Source organism: Streptopelia decaocto (assembly GCF_964273445.1).
Source record: "Streptopelia decaocto genome assembly, chromosome: 3".
Classification (NCBI taxonomy): domain Eukaryota; kingdom Metazoa; phylum Chordata; class Aves; order Columbiformes; family Columbidae; genus Streptopelia; species Streptopelia decaocto.
This window is the reverse complement of record NC_138656.1, coordinates 50,658,823-50,672,784: the sequence shown is the minus strand read 5'-3', so window position 1 is coordinate 50,672,784 and position 13,962 is coordinate 50,658,823. Positions and strand designations below refer to the sequence as shown.

The following is a 13,962-nucleotide window of genomic DNA, read 5'->3' as shown; positions in this document are numbered from 1 at the left end:
CAACTCAGGGCTGAAAGTTTGAAACCAATGCAATGGCAGAAATACTATTTTAAGGTTTGTTTGTTTTCAGATCAGTTGTCAAATAGACTATTTGGCAGATCAGGCCTTTGCCTAGCCCCAGGAGGGTATCTCTGGCTTCTACGTCTATCAGATTGTAAAGTTATCCAAGAGTAAAAGGGACCAGGGCAGAGGCCCAAAAAGGAAATGCTTCCCTTCTTTTCCCCAGTAGTGTTTCCAAATCCTCATCTGAGAGAAACAGCTTGGCTTTGACATATGAGAAAGAAATGACCCTAGAAGGGAGGGGCCACCTGTGCCCATTCCAGAAGGATTTTGACTCTTATGCAACGTTTTGTAAGGAAAGAAAGGCTTTTCAAAGCACAAACACATCATTCACCTTGGTGTTAAAACAGCCATGTCTGAAAGTGACACAAAGGCCTGATCTGCTTGTGATACAAGGGTGTATTTGAGATATGTGAGGAACAAGTGAAAATATGAGTGTTGGTGCTCTGGAAGATAGTGCTGGTTACTGCAGTCAGGGAGTGCTCTCAGCTGTGAATTAGGGCAGAGAATGTATCTCCTGTTGCATTAATGTAAAGGGCTGTTCTTGGAAGCCAGAAGGTGTAATTAGGCTTACTCAATCACATTTCCACCAGGGAAGTCTGTTTCACCACTGACACATGATGCTTGAAAAGCCCGGCCTTGTTTTGCCTGGCACGACATGCCTTCAGGAAACCCACACCTACAGTTTAATGATCATCATGAGAAAGATTTGCAATTGCAATTATGGGACAGACAGTGCTACCCCCTCAGCTCTTTCTTCACAGCTGATGAAAATGTGAAGACTGAAGCATTTCAGCCTTGATTGAATACAGTGCCTGAGCACAGGCTCGAATTTTGGTGATGTAAGTCATGTGCTTACACCATGCTGAATTGAGCTTTCCTTTCAGAGGAGTTAGTGGTTTGTATACCATACAAAGCCTTTGTATTCAGAGGCTCCACCCTGATCCCATCCTCAGGTACACATACCAGCTTGCTTAAGTAGCTGAGAAGATGCAAGAAACCCCTGTAAAACTAGTTAGCTGGGATTGGGAATCACTCCATAGCCTGGGGCTCATTCCCTTTTGTTGGGCTCACAAATTCTGTACTGTTAACTGTGCCAAAACAGCATTAGTAGATGCACATGGAGACTATCACAGGTGACAGGAACAGAAAATGCATGTTTACAGGTCCTGGTCAGCATCCTCCTGTTTTGCCTCCTTTGTCACAGTGCAGTCATTAAACCGATGGTCGTAATCCATAGGACACAAGGACTCCAGTGACTTGTCTGCCACATGAGGGATGAACCCCACTGCCTCATCCTTCTGACATGGTGCTGCATTTAGCTCTCGGGGTAACCAGTTGCTGTCTCCACAGCTCTCCTGGAGATCCCCTTTACGCACAGATCATTGCTGATGTATGGAGGCAGGAGAGCGTAAGTGCCATGACCTCCCTCATCAACACTCTGCAGGGGTATGACTGCTGGTAGACCCTTTAGCACCAGCTTCAGGAATTAATTCATCTGCCCGGTCGCTGGCACCACAGCAAGGCATGGCAGGAGCAAGTAGGGCAGGTGTGCACACAAGGGATGATGCCACAGAGGTTCTGTGTGGGTGATGGACCTCTGCACCCTGTCTGCAGGGTCCATGGGCTGCTGCTGGCCTGGAACCGTGGTGACCTGCCAGCCACTGACAGCTTTGAGACCATTTTTGTGCTCTGTCCCTTTTCAGCTCTGCTCCTCCCCTATTAATTCTAGTATGTAATTTATTTGTAAAGGAGGGGGCAGCCTGTCACCCCTCTAGTGCCTGTTTCAGGGCTCTGTCCGTGGAGTCACCTGGCAGCTCTGAAGAATGGCCCTTGATTTCTACCTGGCGTGAAAAGATAGCTCTGGTTTTGGTCTGCAGCTATCACAATGCCTCCAAAACTTTCCCATGAAAGAGATACCATCCATCTAGTTATTTCACTAACCTATTTACCTGCTTTTTTTTTCTTCTGACCAATATGGTTTCTACACAGTCAGCTGTATTCTAGTCTCTTACTGATTCTTCCTTCCCCCATCCCTGTCCCCAAAAAAGCAACAACTAAGCCTTTCTTCACCTGGGAGAGTAGTAAGTTTAATTGTGGCAAGATGTGTGTATGTGTATAAATACTATGCAAATTATATATTATACAGTCATCAGGACTATTGTTACATTCAGCCTGACAAGGAGGCCCTGTCTGGCTCTGTGACTGACACCCTGTTATCTCCTTCCATCAATCCATATTTGGAGGACTATTAAGGAAATAACTTTGCTGAGAATATATCTCAGATCAGAATCCAGTTTCTTTGTACTACAGCGGAACAGTCCACATGACAACGTAGGCGGAGAAAACTCAGTCTTTTGTGGATATTAAGCATGCCTTGAGTCATGCGTGTAAACTCTGCTCCTAAATGAGAATGCATATTCCCATCAGTGGGAACGTGGGTGCATGTAAACCACAACAAGGTATTAAAAGATTAGGCCAGGAACTGGGAGAAAAAATATAGGACAGTGAGGCAGAGAAACAGGACGGATGAAGCAGAGCTGCCAGCCTTCTGGCTTTTTAACCTAAGTGCCTTGTGAGCAGTTAAAGTGCAGTTAAGTGCTTCCTTGCTAGGGCTATGTCCTGTGATTTTTCTGAGACTCTGTTGGCTAGGTGGCTGGTGGTAACCTCAGCATTTCTGTGCTACCCTGGCTCTCCTCTGCACAGCCAGCCCAGCCCCATTCCATCCCACCCTGGGTGCACAAGCAGACCGCCCACCTGGGCCATGCGCTGGGACCCGACCTGCAGCTGGCAACGCTGTGGCCAGCAGCAGCTATTGCGTGGCCAAGAGCCGCACAGAAATGCTGGTGTGCTGCTCAAAGGGCAAGAAAAATCCTGTGTCCTTGACATCAAAAGATAGAGGGAAAGCATGACAAAGAAGAAAAAGTACAGTTCTAGAAAATGTGTTCAGCAGGAAACAGAGGCAGCAATAGTCCCTGGAGCATCTAAATTCTGAAGAAAATATTTTTTATTAACAAAAGACTGAGACTTCAAGTGCTGGAGGTCCCTGTTAAGGGAAGGGAGAATGCAGTGGTGTCTTTAAATTATCCACCTCAGATGAAGAAGGAATCTGATGTTTTCATGCAGGAAGAAGTGGAATTCCTAAAAAATGCAGAACTTCAGTTTCTTTCTCTCCAGCTGCACTTTGGTTGCTTGTTGTTCACAACCTAACCTCACTGTACCTAACTTATTTTGCATTATCTCAACTCTGCAGAGCAAATGCTGTTATCAAACCAACCTATGAATAGAAGAGAACAATCAATACTGTTTCTGGAAGGAAGAGATGCCACAGCCAATATAGATCTTCATGCTGAAGCTTTGACAAGATGTAGCACCACATCACTATGGGAGCTAGAAATCCTGAACCTGGAGTCCTCAAGATCAGCCTTTCTTCATGTGCAGGGGCTGAATTGCTCCCTGGTTTACTGATACTTATTTCCCTGACTTGGTGATGACTTAAAACAGCTGAGCATCTTGTCCCATTTCTGTCACAGGTACAAAGGAGAAGGCTAGAAAAGGTGGAAACGTAAGAAAAGCCAAGCCACTTGTTTTTACTGTAATAGAATCAAACTCTCTTCTTATTGTGTTAGTGGGGTTGAAGTAGTAGGTGAATTCCTTTTATTTTTAATATTTATATTAATATGCTAATTAAGCATCTCACAGATTTGAAGTTATCCTCTGAGTGCTCCCATTTTGCAGAGGAGGAATTTTGATGAGGAAGTCTGAGACAGAGTAAACAGAGGCCTCATGAGTTTTACCCTCAGAATCATTGGTTTGTACTGTTACTACATTTATCCTTTTGCATAAAATATCATGGCATTTTTTAAATATATTTTAGGATTCTATATCTACTTGAGTCATACACACTTGATAGAAGAGAGAGACAGTTCAGTGTTTTCATTCAGTGACCTTCTGGCTTTACGCGGTAAACCTACTGCATGAGTTTGTTTTGCACTTGTTTTCAAGTTGGATCACCTTGAAAAGTACAAATTATCTCTGAGTCTATATTTTGTCTTTGAAAAGAGACTAGTATTAGAAGCAGTTTAAAATAACAGAAAAACTTTACTCATGGGAAAATGTTTGGCTACTTGAGATTCTTAATTTTAAAAATTCAACATTTGGGAAAAATCCTAGAGCAGAAAGAAGTATTTTCCTTCTGAAATGACGTTTTGATGCACTGTGCTCTGGTTCATCTCTGTCAGCCAGGCTCCCAAATCGGATGGCAAGAGAAAAGAGGATTGTATTACAAAGTCCTATTCCATGGTACATTGTGGAAGGTTCAATCCAATAAAGGAGAAATGAGACATGGGAAAACTGGATTACAGTTTCCCTGCAGAACCACAACGTGGTATCCACAATGAAATTTTGATTTTAAAATACTGAATGAATCCACGGAGTTTTAGACCACTTTCACACAGTTCAGATGGAAATTCCTTTTTTAAATCCCAGCATCATACAGCAATACACAGCTCTTTCAGTCATGTCACTACAAAACTCTTTCTGTTTATTGCTTATTATCTAATTACATCTATACAGAGTAATTACATTTGCAAATATGCTGTTGGATAACTTGTATAGGTGTTGCCCTGAGGAGTCACAGACCTATCCTGGCTGAGTCCAAAGAGTGTTCAGAAAAGGCTGTCAACAATTCCTATGTTGTCTACCTTGATTTTTAGAAGTACAACAGCTTTCATCCTTTTAAATAATTTTCCAATACAAGGCATCCTTAGCACTGTAGCTGTTTCTCTTGTGTGTAGTGACAGAGTGCAGAAAGATAGGTGGACCACCAAACTGTGGCTGAAAAATCATGAATGTTCAGTGAATCCAACCAAAGAAACTAAGGTTTCACGGTAACAAACATCAAGGGTCTTACTTAACCACGTATTCCTGCAGTGCAGAGAGCAAATAAAGAATAATGGCTAACTTCTGTGATGGGTTAGAAATGCATGTATATATGTGATACAGAATAAAAATAAAAAGAGGTGTAAGAGAAAGAAGACAGGCAGACTAGTGCAATCAGGAGTAAAGATTATTTCAGGGCGGTCTTTCTTACTATGGCAGGCACTTCACATAACATAGTCTGACCAGCAACTCTGTTTCAAGAAGGATTTGGACATCTGTTGGCTGGAACCTCCAGAAACAACACAGGTTGAGGGACAGAGCACCATGGCACCAGACCCTTCTTTCTTTATCGGTAATACACGATTTCTTAGCCAATATGAGGCAACTGGATAAAACCAGACCATCTTATCTCAACCTAAACAAAGTAAAAGCTAAGTTTACTGACTACTTGGCACTCAAAGTTTTCCTTCCAACCTTTTATCGTGGAAAGGTCTGACTCACCACTGTCACGAGCCTCATATTTTCTAATCCTGTAACTTCTGCTTTGCACAGCTAAATGTAAAATGATCTAAACTGTCTATACCGGTTAATCATATATGCCAAGTTATTACTTTAATTCTCCTCCTATTCTCTCCCCAATGGGTTCCTGTATTGTCTTACACATTGAAAATGTAGAATGAAAATACTGCTTCCTGTATTGTCTTAACACTGCATAGCACTGGTGGCCCTAATGCTTGGTAGCTGGTGGGGCTGTCAGCAGGCAGGTGACGTGTATTTTCTCTTTTGATGTGTTTGTCTTCTTGGTTTGGTGCTAGCGTTTGTGCCATCAGTGATCGGCCCAAGAGAGAAATAAGACACGGAATGATTTTAGTAAGGGTAGATTTCTACTGGGGACAAACCTCACCATTGCAAGGTAAGAACGACTACCTGCTACACATTAAGACTAAAGGGTAGGTCTACAGAGAAGCTGAAGAGCCTCTGAAACCCAAGGATAGAGGAGACCTCACATTCAGTGTAGCTGAAGATAGCAGCTGTGTCAATAAGCAATGTTTTGTGCGGGTCTCACTGTGATTTTTCATTAAGAGGGAGACAGGGAACAAAATGTTGGTGAGGCTCTGCAGGAGACTGACTGCTACCAACCAAAGTCTCAGACAAAGCATGACCAAGAGTGGATCAGAGTACAGAAAGCTGTGAGGCTGGTTTGTGAAGAAAGAGACGGCTGCTCTGCACTTTATTAAGGCCCAGGTTCCCCCTCTGCATGACACGGTGCGAGGCAGGCAGAGAGTGGGAACACATTTCCACTTGCAAAGGATATTTCTTCTAAACCAATAGATACAGAAATATGTTACAGAAATTCTTTGAGAGGCGAACACCTGTTGGTTTTAGTAAAGATACATATACTCTTTTTCTTGCCCAGGAATACCTTTTCCATTTATAACTTAAAAAATATATATTTTTTCTATTCCCCCCCAAAAACAACAGAGGAAGATGGGCAACAGGAAACCTTATTATTTTATATTTGTTTCTCCCAAGGTCAGAGCATCACTAAGAGCTCGTTGCTTCCCGGTACTCTCCCTCTGCTCCCCACCCCTCTCTGATTTGGGTAACTTCCTGCAATTTCCGTCTGGCTGCTTCCTCACCAGCACCATGACAGGAGACAGGGGTACCAGCTCAGATCCAGAAAATCATGTGTGCTGCACCCAGGCAGGTAAACGCAGCCACCTGGTATGGTGTGGATGCATCTGTACAGCTTCTGTACCCGAACTGGCCGATTTCCCTTCTGGTTGTGGGGCTGAGGGAGCCTGGGGTTGTCCTCCCCTCCAGGATGGCTCACACCTCCCGCTGGCCCTGGGAGCTGGAGCTCTGCCCCTCCAGCCACACACGTGGCCGCTGAGGGCCTTGGCACCTCACCCGAGCTGTGAAAGGGAAAGGAAGGGGCAACTCAAGTCAGGAGCAGGAACATCTCCACATCCTCCCACACTCACACGACAGTCAGTCCATGAAGTTACATGTGAAAAATTCCCCTAACCTGCCACATGTCTGGGCAATGCAGTAACAGGGCAGACACCTCACTTTGCTTCCAAAGATTTCCAGAGCCCTGCACACCGTTTTTGGGCCCATCTACCCCCCAGCTTTCTATCCACTATTAACTACTCTCTTCTCATCAGCCATTTCAGAGAAGAACCTAAAATGCATTAATCATCCAAAACCAGCTCTGACAAAGAGTAGAAAAGTAACCTGAAAACAACTTTACCAAACTATTTTAGTGGCCTTTGTGGTCTCAACAGTAACCATGAACTGCCCATCTCTCACTAGCTGCCTTATTCTTGCCTCAGATAAAGTTCTTCACAGGGTCTCAGAGCACACTTAGTTTTCAGCCCCCCTGCTACAGGCCCTAAATCCACTTTCACAAACAGGCAGCAGGTCTTATCCACCCAGAAAAAAATATGCTTAATTCACCCCTATCAACTTTAGTTGCCAAAATCTCTCAGTAGGGCTTCAGGATTAAGCAGTAATCCTTGTTTTTGGAGTCTCCTATTCCATACCATTCTCATAAAAACACAATCCTATGATTACCATTAACCGGATTATAACAACCGAGCAGCCACCAAGGAGTCTTCATCCTAACCCTGATTCTGTACTTAGTCTTAGTCTTTATCTTCTGTTTTCATGAATCTTAACTTGTACCGTAACCTCACATTTAACTATGAAGAGAGGATCCCTGCTGGCCTCAAAACTAGCTGGTGACATCTCCTTTCACCTTGCTTTGCAGAACCCAGCAATAAATCCAGGTCTCATGCCTGTTGCCTATAAAACACAACCCACCAGCTACCACCTTTTCAGGGAACTGGGCATATGCTAGGTTGATGGCTAATACGAGTGGGATAAAAGATGTCTAGCAAGGTCGGTAGTGTGTTTTGGATTTGGGTTACCTTAACTCTGAGGTTTACCCTAAGCTTAACTGCTACTTGAACAATATTCCAGTATCACCTGTTGAGGAGCAACCATAAGTTATTCTGGCTCTTCTAGTATCTGTTAGTCTTGATGGATCTTAGGAAAGTTAGGTCCTGTGTATTTGTCCCCAGTGTTCCCCAGAGTCCTCTGTTTGCTCTCCATGGCACCACAGAGCGCTCTGGGCTTTGGTCATCTTACAACCCCTCTGTTTTTCAGTGTGCCCCTCAGCCCTCCGTCAGTTTTTTGAGCCCAGCTTCTCCATCCACACGCCTCAACCTAAACCCAACTCCTAACCTTTGTTTGAGTTGAATAATTACGGAATTATTTTCAGCTGGAAAATGGTAATGACTGAATGACCAGCAAGAAAAATTGCACTGCCTGAAAGTGCTGCCAATGCTCGTGCCTTAGGGGTTTTTGTCATGGCTCGTGTAAATGTATAATTAGGAGATCTGACTCTCAGGTGCACAGACTCTTTATATACTGGCACCTGTATCAACCACATAAATCCCTCTAATTTGGTTTATAAATCCTAGGTTGTTGAGTTTTGTTTAATGAATGGATTGTGAGTTCTGTTCAGGTTCCCTTCTGCTTCTGGGAACTGGAGATATAAGAACATGTTATTATTCAAAGACTCAAAGCAAAATGATAAAAAGGTAACACTGCTAGCTTCATATCTGCAAGATACTTGAAAGTGTTACAACATTCAATTTACACCCACTGCAAGGCTGCTCTTGCAGTGCATATACATTGACAAGGCTGTCCCACCAGGTTAGTGTATGACAGAAAGTTTTTAGGATAAAACTTAATTTGTGTCACATCTTGCTGCATTTTCAGTTTAGATTGAAATTAACAGAGTATCCATACTCTCTGTCATGTCTTTACTGTCTATACTATTTTCTAGTCCAAGATCTATTGGGGTTCCATGCTTTGTTATCATAGTCCCCTTGTTCAATCTGTGAATAGTTAAACTGATTCAGAAACAGCCACTCCATCTCTTGGCAGCATCTGATGTAAACACTACAAGGGTCAGTGGGCATGGGGTCCCCCTGTGCTATTCATCTTTCCTGTTATTCCTGAAGTCACCAAAGACAAGCTGTGTCCATGACCTATTCCCCTCAAGACCACATTTAACGCTGCTGCCCAGGCCATGTAGATGATGACTGATGGTGGCCCAGGGAGCAGGCATGAAGGAAACGCTGTGTACATGTGAGAGAGGTGTCACAAGCCACCTGCACCATGGAGACACAGAGGCCAGGGCATCCCCAGTTTTGGGTTATGCTTGCACAGCAGACTGAGTAGGCTACCAACCCAGGTACCTAGTCAATCTTGAAATGTTAACATGTTCCTAGAATGACCCTTGTCATTACTCATATGCACACCTGATTTTATGGGAAAAGAAGAGGTTTTTTTGTTTTTCCAAGGTAGCTTGTAATTTGTGGTCCCATAGCTGTTGAACGTAAGGTGTATTACAGCTTAAGCAAATGAAAAGCAATTAGAAGTTGTTTTTATTTCTTTCCTAACTTTATTCTGACCCTCCCTTTGGGGTCATTTATTTCTCACATTGGTCAGTAGTTTCTCCCATTTGGGGATTTGATAGTTCTAGTGAAACATCTAAAGGAGAAGACCAAGCAAACGGTCTCCTTTTTTGGCTAAGAATGTTTGTTCTGCTAATATCTGAATACAAAAACAACCTAATACTTAGGGCAAAAGCAGGGGACATCCTCATGGGACTTTTCAAAGAGTCTATCTGCTCCTAGGCCTGTTTGAACTTTTCAGGGGAGACTGTTTAAATCTCAAGAACAGATTTTCACTTCATGTGTGTAAAGTTTTTTTGGTAGAAAAATCTCAACATATAGTTTTTACCAAGAGGAATGGATGTATGAGACTAACACAATGGTGTGGCTATCTTCTTTGCTCTGTGGTTTCCCTCCTTCCTTCCTTCCTTCCTTCCTTCCTTCCTTCCTTCCTTCCTTCCTTCCTTCCTTCCTTCCTTCCTTCCTTCCTTCCTTCCTTCCTTCCTTCCTTCCTTCCTTCCTTCCTTCCTTCCTTCCTTCCTTCCTTCCTCCCTCTCTATCTCTTTCCTTCTATTTCTTTTTCTCACCTTCTATCGTTTTTCTCTTTCTTTCTCTTTCTCCCTGTTTTTCTTGCTTTCTTTTCTCATATTAAAAAATAAAAGACAAATTTACGAATCGACTTGTATTTTTTTAGATGCCATTTGGTGGTACAGTTCTAAATTGAGATTTTTCCTTCAGATCTTCTCAGCCCCAAATAGATTCCCTACTCACTTCACATTTGTTTGTTTAAACTATGTCTCTTGGTATTGTAGCAGCTCAGGACTTTCCATATATTGCCATTCAGTTCCCACAAGAGTTAACTCCCCGGCTCTCAGCTAGATGACTTGCCAGTTACTGAGTGATGCCATTTGAAGCACAGCCTCAGTGGATGAGCCTGGGGCCCTTTGCTTGGCATGCCTCAGACATCTGGAGCAATGGGAGAACTGCACACTTCTTTTTGAGGGAGTCATGGCACTGTTTGCTCCCCCTCTTACCAAAGGCAAATGGTTGGAAAGGTAACCTGCAGCTTCTTCAAGAAGTTCTTCAACAACTTGGGGAAATCTGAATAGGCCATGGATGTATCTGGAAGCAGAGGATTTTTTCCATTCTCATCTCTGAATGCTCTCACTTGGGAATGACCTTGGTAAGTCCAGAACGTTTTCCTCTGTTTTACTCTCCAGAGAGAAATGCTCCATTTATACAGATATACGAATCAAGAACTTTTTTGAGTCTTTTCATACTTTGAGTCTTTCTGTCATACTTGAGTCTTTTAATTTTTTTTTTCCTTTCCTATTTGTTTTAACTCTTGAAGCAGATAGCTTCTCCTTTTCTCCTGTGAAGCTTTACTACACTATCCAGCAGCACAGTGTTTGAGCACCTTCCCTCTGCACTTTTTGCAGAACACCGCTTTTGGGAAGCTTGCCACTCACTCTGGTCACTGCATTCATTTGATGCATTCACACTCTTCTCTACCACTTTTTCAGCTATGTTGTTTGTTCCCTCTGACTGTGTCTCTGATGGTGGCGTGGTCAACATGCAGGTGGGATCATCATTAGCATTTTTGTGCAGGTTTAAATGCCAGCAAGGCCTGAGGCTTCCCAGGTTGTTTACTGAATGCTCTTTTTCAGACTGTGATATCCTGTCTTAAGAGGTTGTTGTGAACCCCAGAAACACAGGGTTCATGAGAGAAAATTTATGACTGGGGTCAATGGCTCTGTTTAAATAATCATTGCAAAAGTTGCCTCAGTAAAATTTATTTTATTTTCTTAGGTGCTTGAGGATATGGGTGAATTCTCATTATGGCATGTTAATGGACAGGGCTGCTTATGTGGATGAACCAAGTCAGCTGGGCAAGCTTATTGCCACCAGTCAGTCCCTGCTAACATCAGTAAATCAACAAAGGTCCTGAATGCGACTCTGCATCATCACAGGGGCAGCTGGGAAGTTAACAGGGAGGAGCGCATGAAGTATTTGTCTGAAAGTCAGCTGAAGCCAATGCTGCTAATTCTCTGTTATGATATAAAAAGAGACATACAAAGGATAACTTGTTCTATAACTCGGCAAAATAACAGTTAAAACCATTATAACAATGGCAAGAAACCCAAACAACTAGTTATCCTTGTGATGGGTTGGATTTGTAATGTTTGCAGGATATTTGCAGTTGTGCTAAGTGTTCTGAGTGTGTAAACATGGTTAAATTATATTATGCTATGATAAATGACTCTTAAAACTGGTAAAAATGACTGTCTCAAAATAGTAGCATTTCACCTTTCTTCCACCTCTGTACTTGGAGAGAATAAAATGCTGAGTAACTACATATCATTTTCACTGACTTAAAGACTTTCCTTGAAAAGTGACACTGGTATCAATTTTTTTTTTTAAAGTAAAAATTTATTAGTCAAATTAACTTGAAATACATACATTTAACTTAAATTTGATGTCATTAGCTTCAATGGGAGCTGAATAGACTTGTCTGAGAACAATCTAGGGCTCTAACAAGAGCCACTAATGCTATCTGTGACCAGTAGATCATTAAACTTTGCAATGTGATGGAGGCTTTACTTGTCCAAGAGCTCCTTGAGGGCATCTCTTTAGCTGTGGTTTAGCAGTCATATGCTGAACCCCATAGAGATGAAAGCTCAGGATTCTTGTAGCATGATGAGCTTGGTGATCTTGAACATTGCCAAGAGTAGTTCTAACTGGGTTTCAGCTAGTGTCAGTATATCAAAGCTGATGTTCTTTTTTCTAAGGCTTTCAGATACGACCAGAAATTGAGGGTCCACAGAACAGAAAGAAAAGGGGGAGGGGAGGAGCACACAATGCTCACAGTATATTTTTATACATATTTACAGAAGGAAGAGCTGTGCTATCCAAACTTGAGCTTTCCCCATGGATGAGCCAAACATAACGTTTCATCCCAGTGAAGGCACAGAGAACATCTCAATGCACAGAAACTTTTCAACACAGGAAAGAGTCTGGGAGATATTGACCCCACTTTGGGTAATTATGGTCATCTCCTTCCTGGGTTTTTGTGAAAATGGAATTGTCCTCTGGTGCCTCTGCTTCCAGATCAAAAGAAATCCATTCACTGCGTACATCACACACCTGTCCATTGCTGACATCTCCTTACTGCTTTGTACATTTATTCTGTCCATTGAGTACATTGCTGGCTTTGGATTTGCATATGGTTTTTACTATTATATAACCACCACACTGTCTATTGTCTTCCTTCTCGGATATAATACTGGTCTCTATCTCCTGACAGCCATCAGTATTGAGAGGTGTCTTTCTATTGTTTACCCCATCTGGTACCGATGCCACCGGTCACAGCACCAATCAGCAATTGTGTGTGCAATTCTGTGGACTCTGTCTTTTCTGATGACAGTAGCCGAATACATAACATGCAAAGATGATTCAACAAAGGAACAATTTGACGATGGCAACCATTGCAAAGCACTGCTCATCTTCACATGGATCCTGACTTTCATGATCTTCATTCCTCTAATGATTCTGTCCAGCCTGATCTTAGTTATCAGGATTCACCGTAACTCCCTGAGACCTCATTCGTCAAAGCTCTACATCATCATTGTGGCCACAGTCATTGTCTTCCTCATTTTTGCCATGCCTATGAGGCTGCTGTATCTTCTGAATTACCACCACTGGTCATCTTTGCTCAGCCAGAAGAACCATGTCACCATTGTTCTCTCCACTGTTAATAGTAGCATCAACCCCCTTGTTTACTTCTTCGTAGGAAGCAGCAAGAAGAAGAGATTCAAGGAGAGTCTCAAAGTGGTTCTTAGTCGAGCACTTGCTGATGGGTTGCGGCCGAGAAGCCAGGAAGTTGGCATGAGTTTGGATATAGCTGAAACAATTTTTTAAAGCTTGGGGTGTATGTGTGGGGGGAACTCTAGGGGCAAATAATTGGACTTCGACGGTTTAATAAGCCACTGCAAAGCTAAAAGTATTTTTCTTCCATAGAATGCAAAAAGCAGTGGTGAAATGGTACTGTCATCTTCGGTGACTGAGCAATGGAAAAATATGGACTAGAATAACGATAACTTTTATTTGTATTTTCTTAATTATTCAAACACATGCTACATCCTGATGTGACTATGTCAATCAAAGATACCACAGTGGAAAACAAATGGGCCAACAGAGAATATAAAAAAAGGACACAGAAATATGTTATAAATAGTGTGACATTTATACAAGCACTGAGCACCCATAAATGTTATTGAAGTCATCAGGGCCTGTGTGTATTTGCATTTTTGAAAGTCAAATCCACTAAATGCAGGATTCGCGTTACATACTGGGATTTAGTTTCAATTGTTTCCAGCTTGCTTAAGTGCGCAAAAGAGTTGCTCCCTGGGGGAAACAGAGGAAGAAAACCCTGTATGAGAGTAAGTACCCATACATACCCACAAACATATGGTCTAGTTTTTGTCTAGCAAAACATTTAGGTACATACTAAATAGTCAAGTTCCTCTGTTGTTAAGAGTGTTTTCAAAGTGTG

At 42.5% G+C, this 13,962-nt stretch overlaps 1 protein-coding gene across 1 annotated transcript; it reads left to right on the top strand.

Moving 5' to 3' along the window:
* Window positions 1-12,338: 12,338 nt before the first annotated feature.
* Window positions 12,339-13,455, top strand: MAS1 (MAS1 proto-oncogene, G protein-coupled receptor; the record flags this gene model as incomplete). Its single annotated transcript, XM_082049013.1, has 1 exon — window positions 12,339-13,455. The coding sequence occupies one exon, from the start codon at window positions 12,339-12,341 to the stop codon at window positions 13,326-13,328; it is 990 nt and encodes a 329-aa protein (XP_081905139.1). The 3' UTR covers window positions 13,329-13,455.
* Window positions 13,456-13,962: the final 507 nt, after the last annotated feature.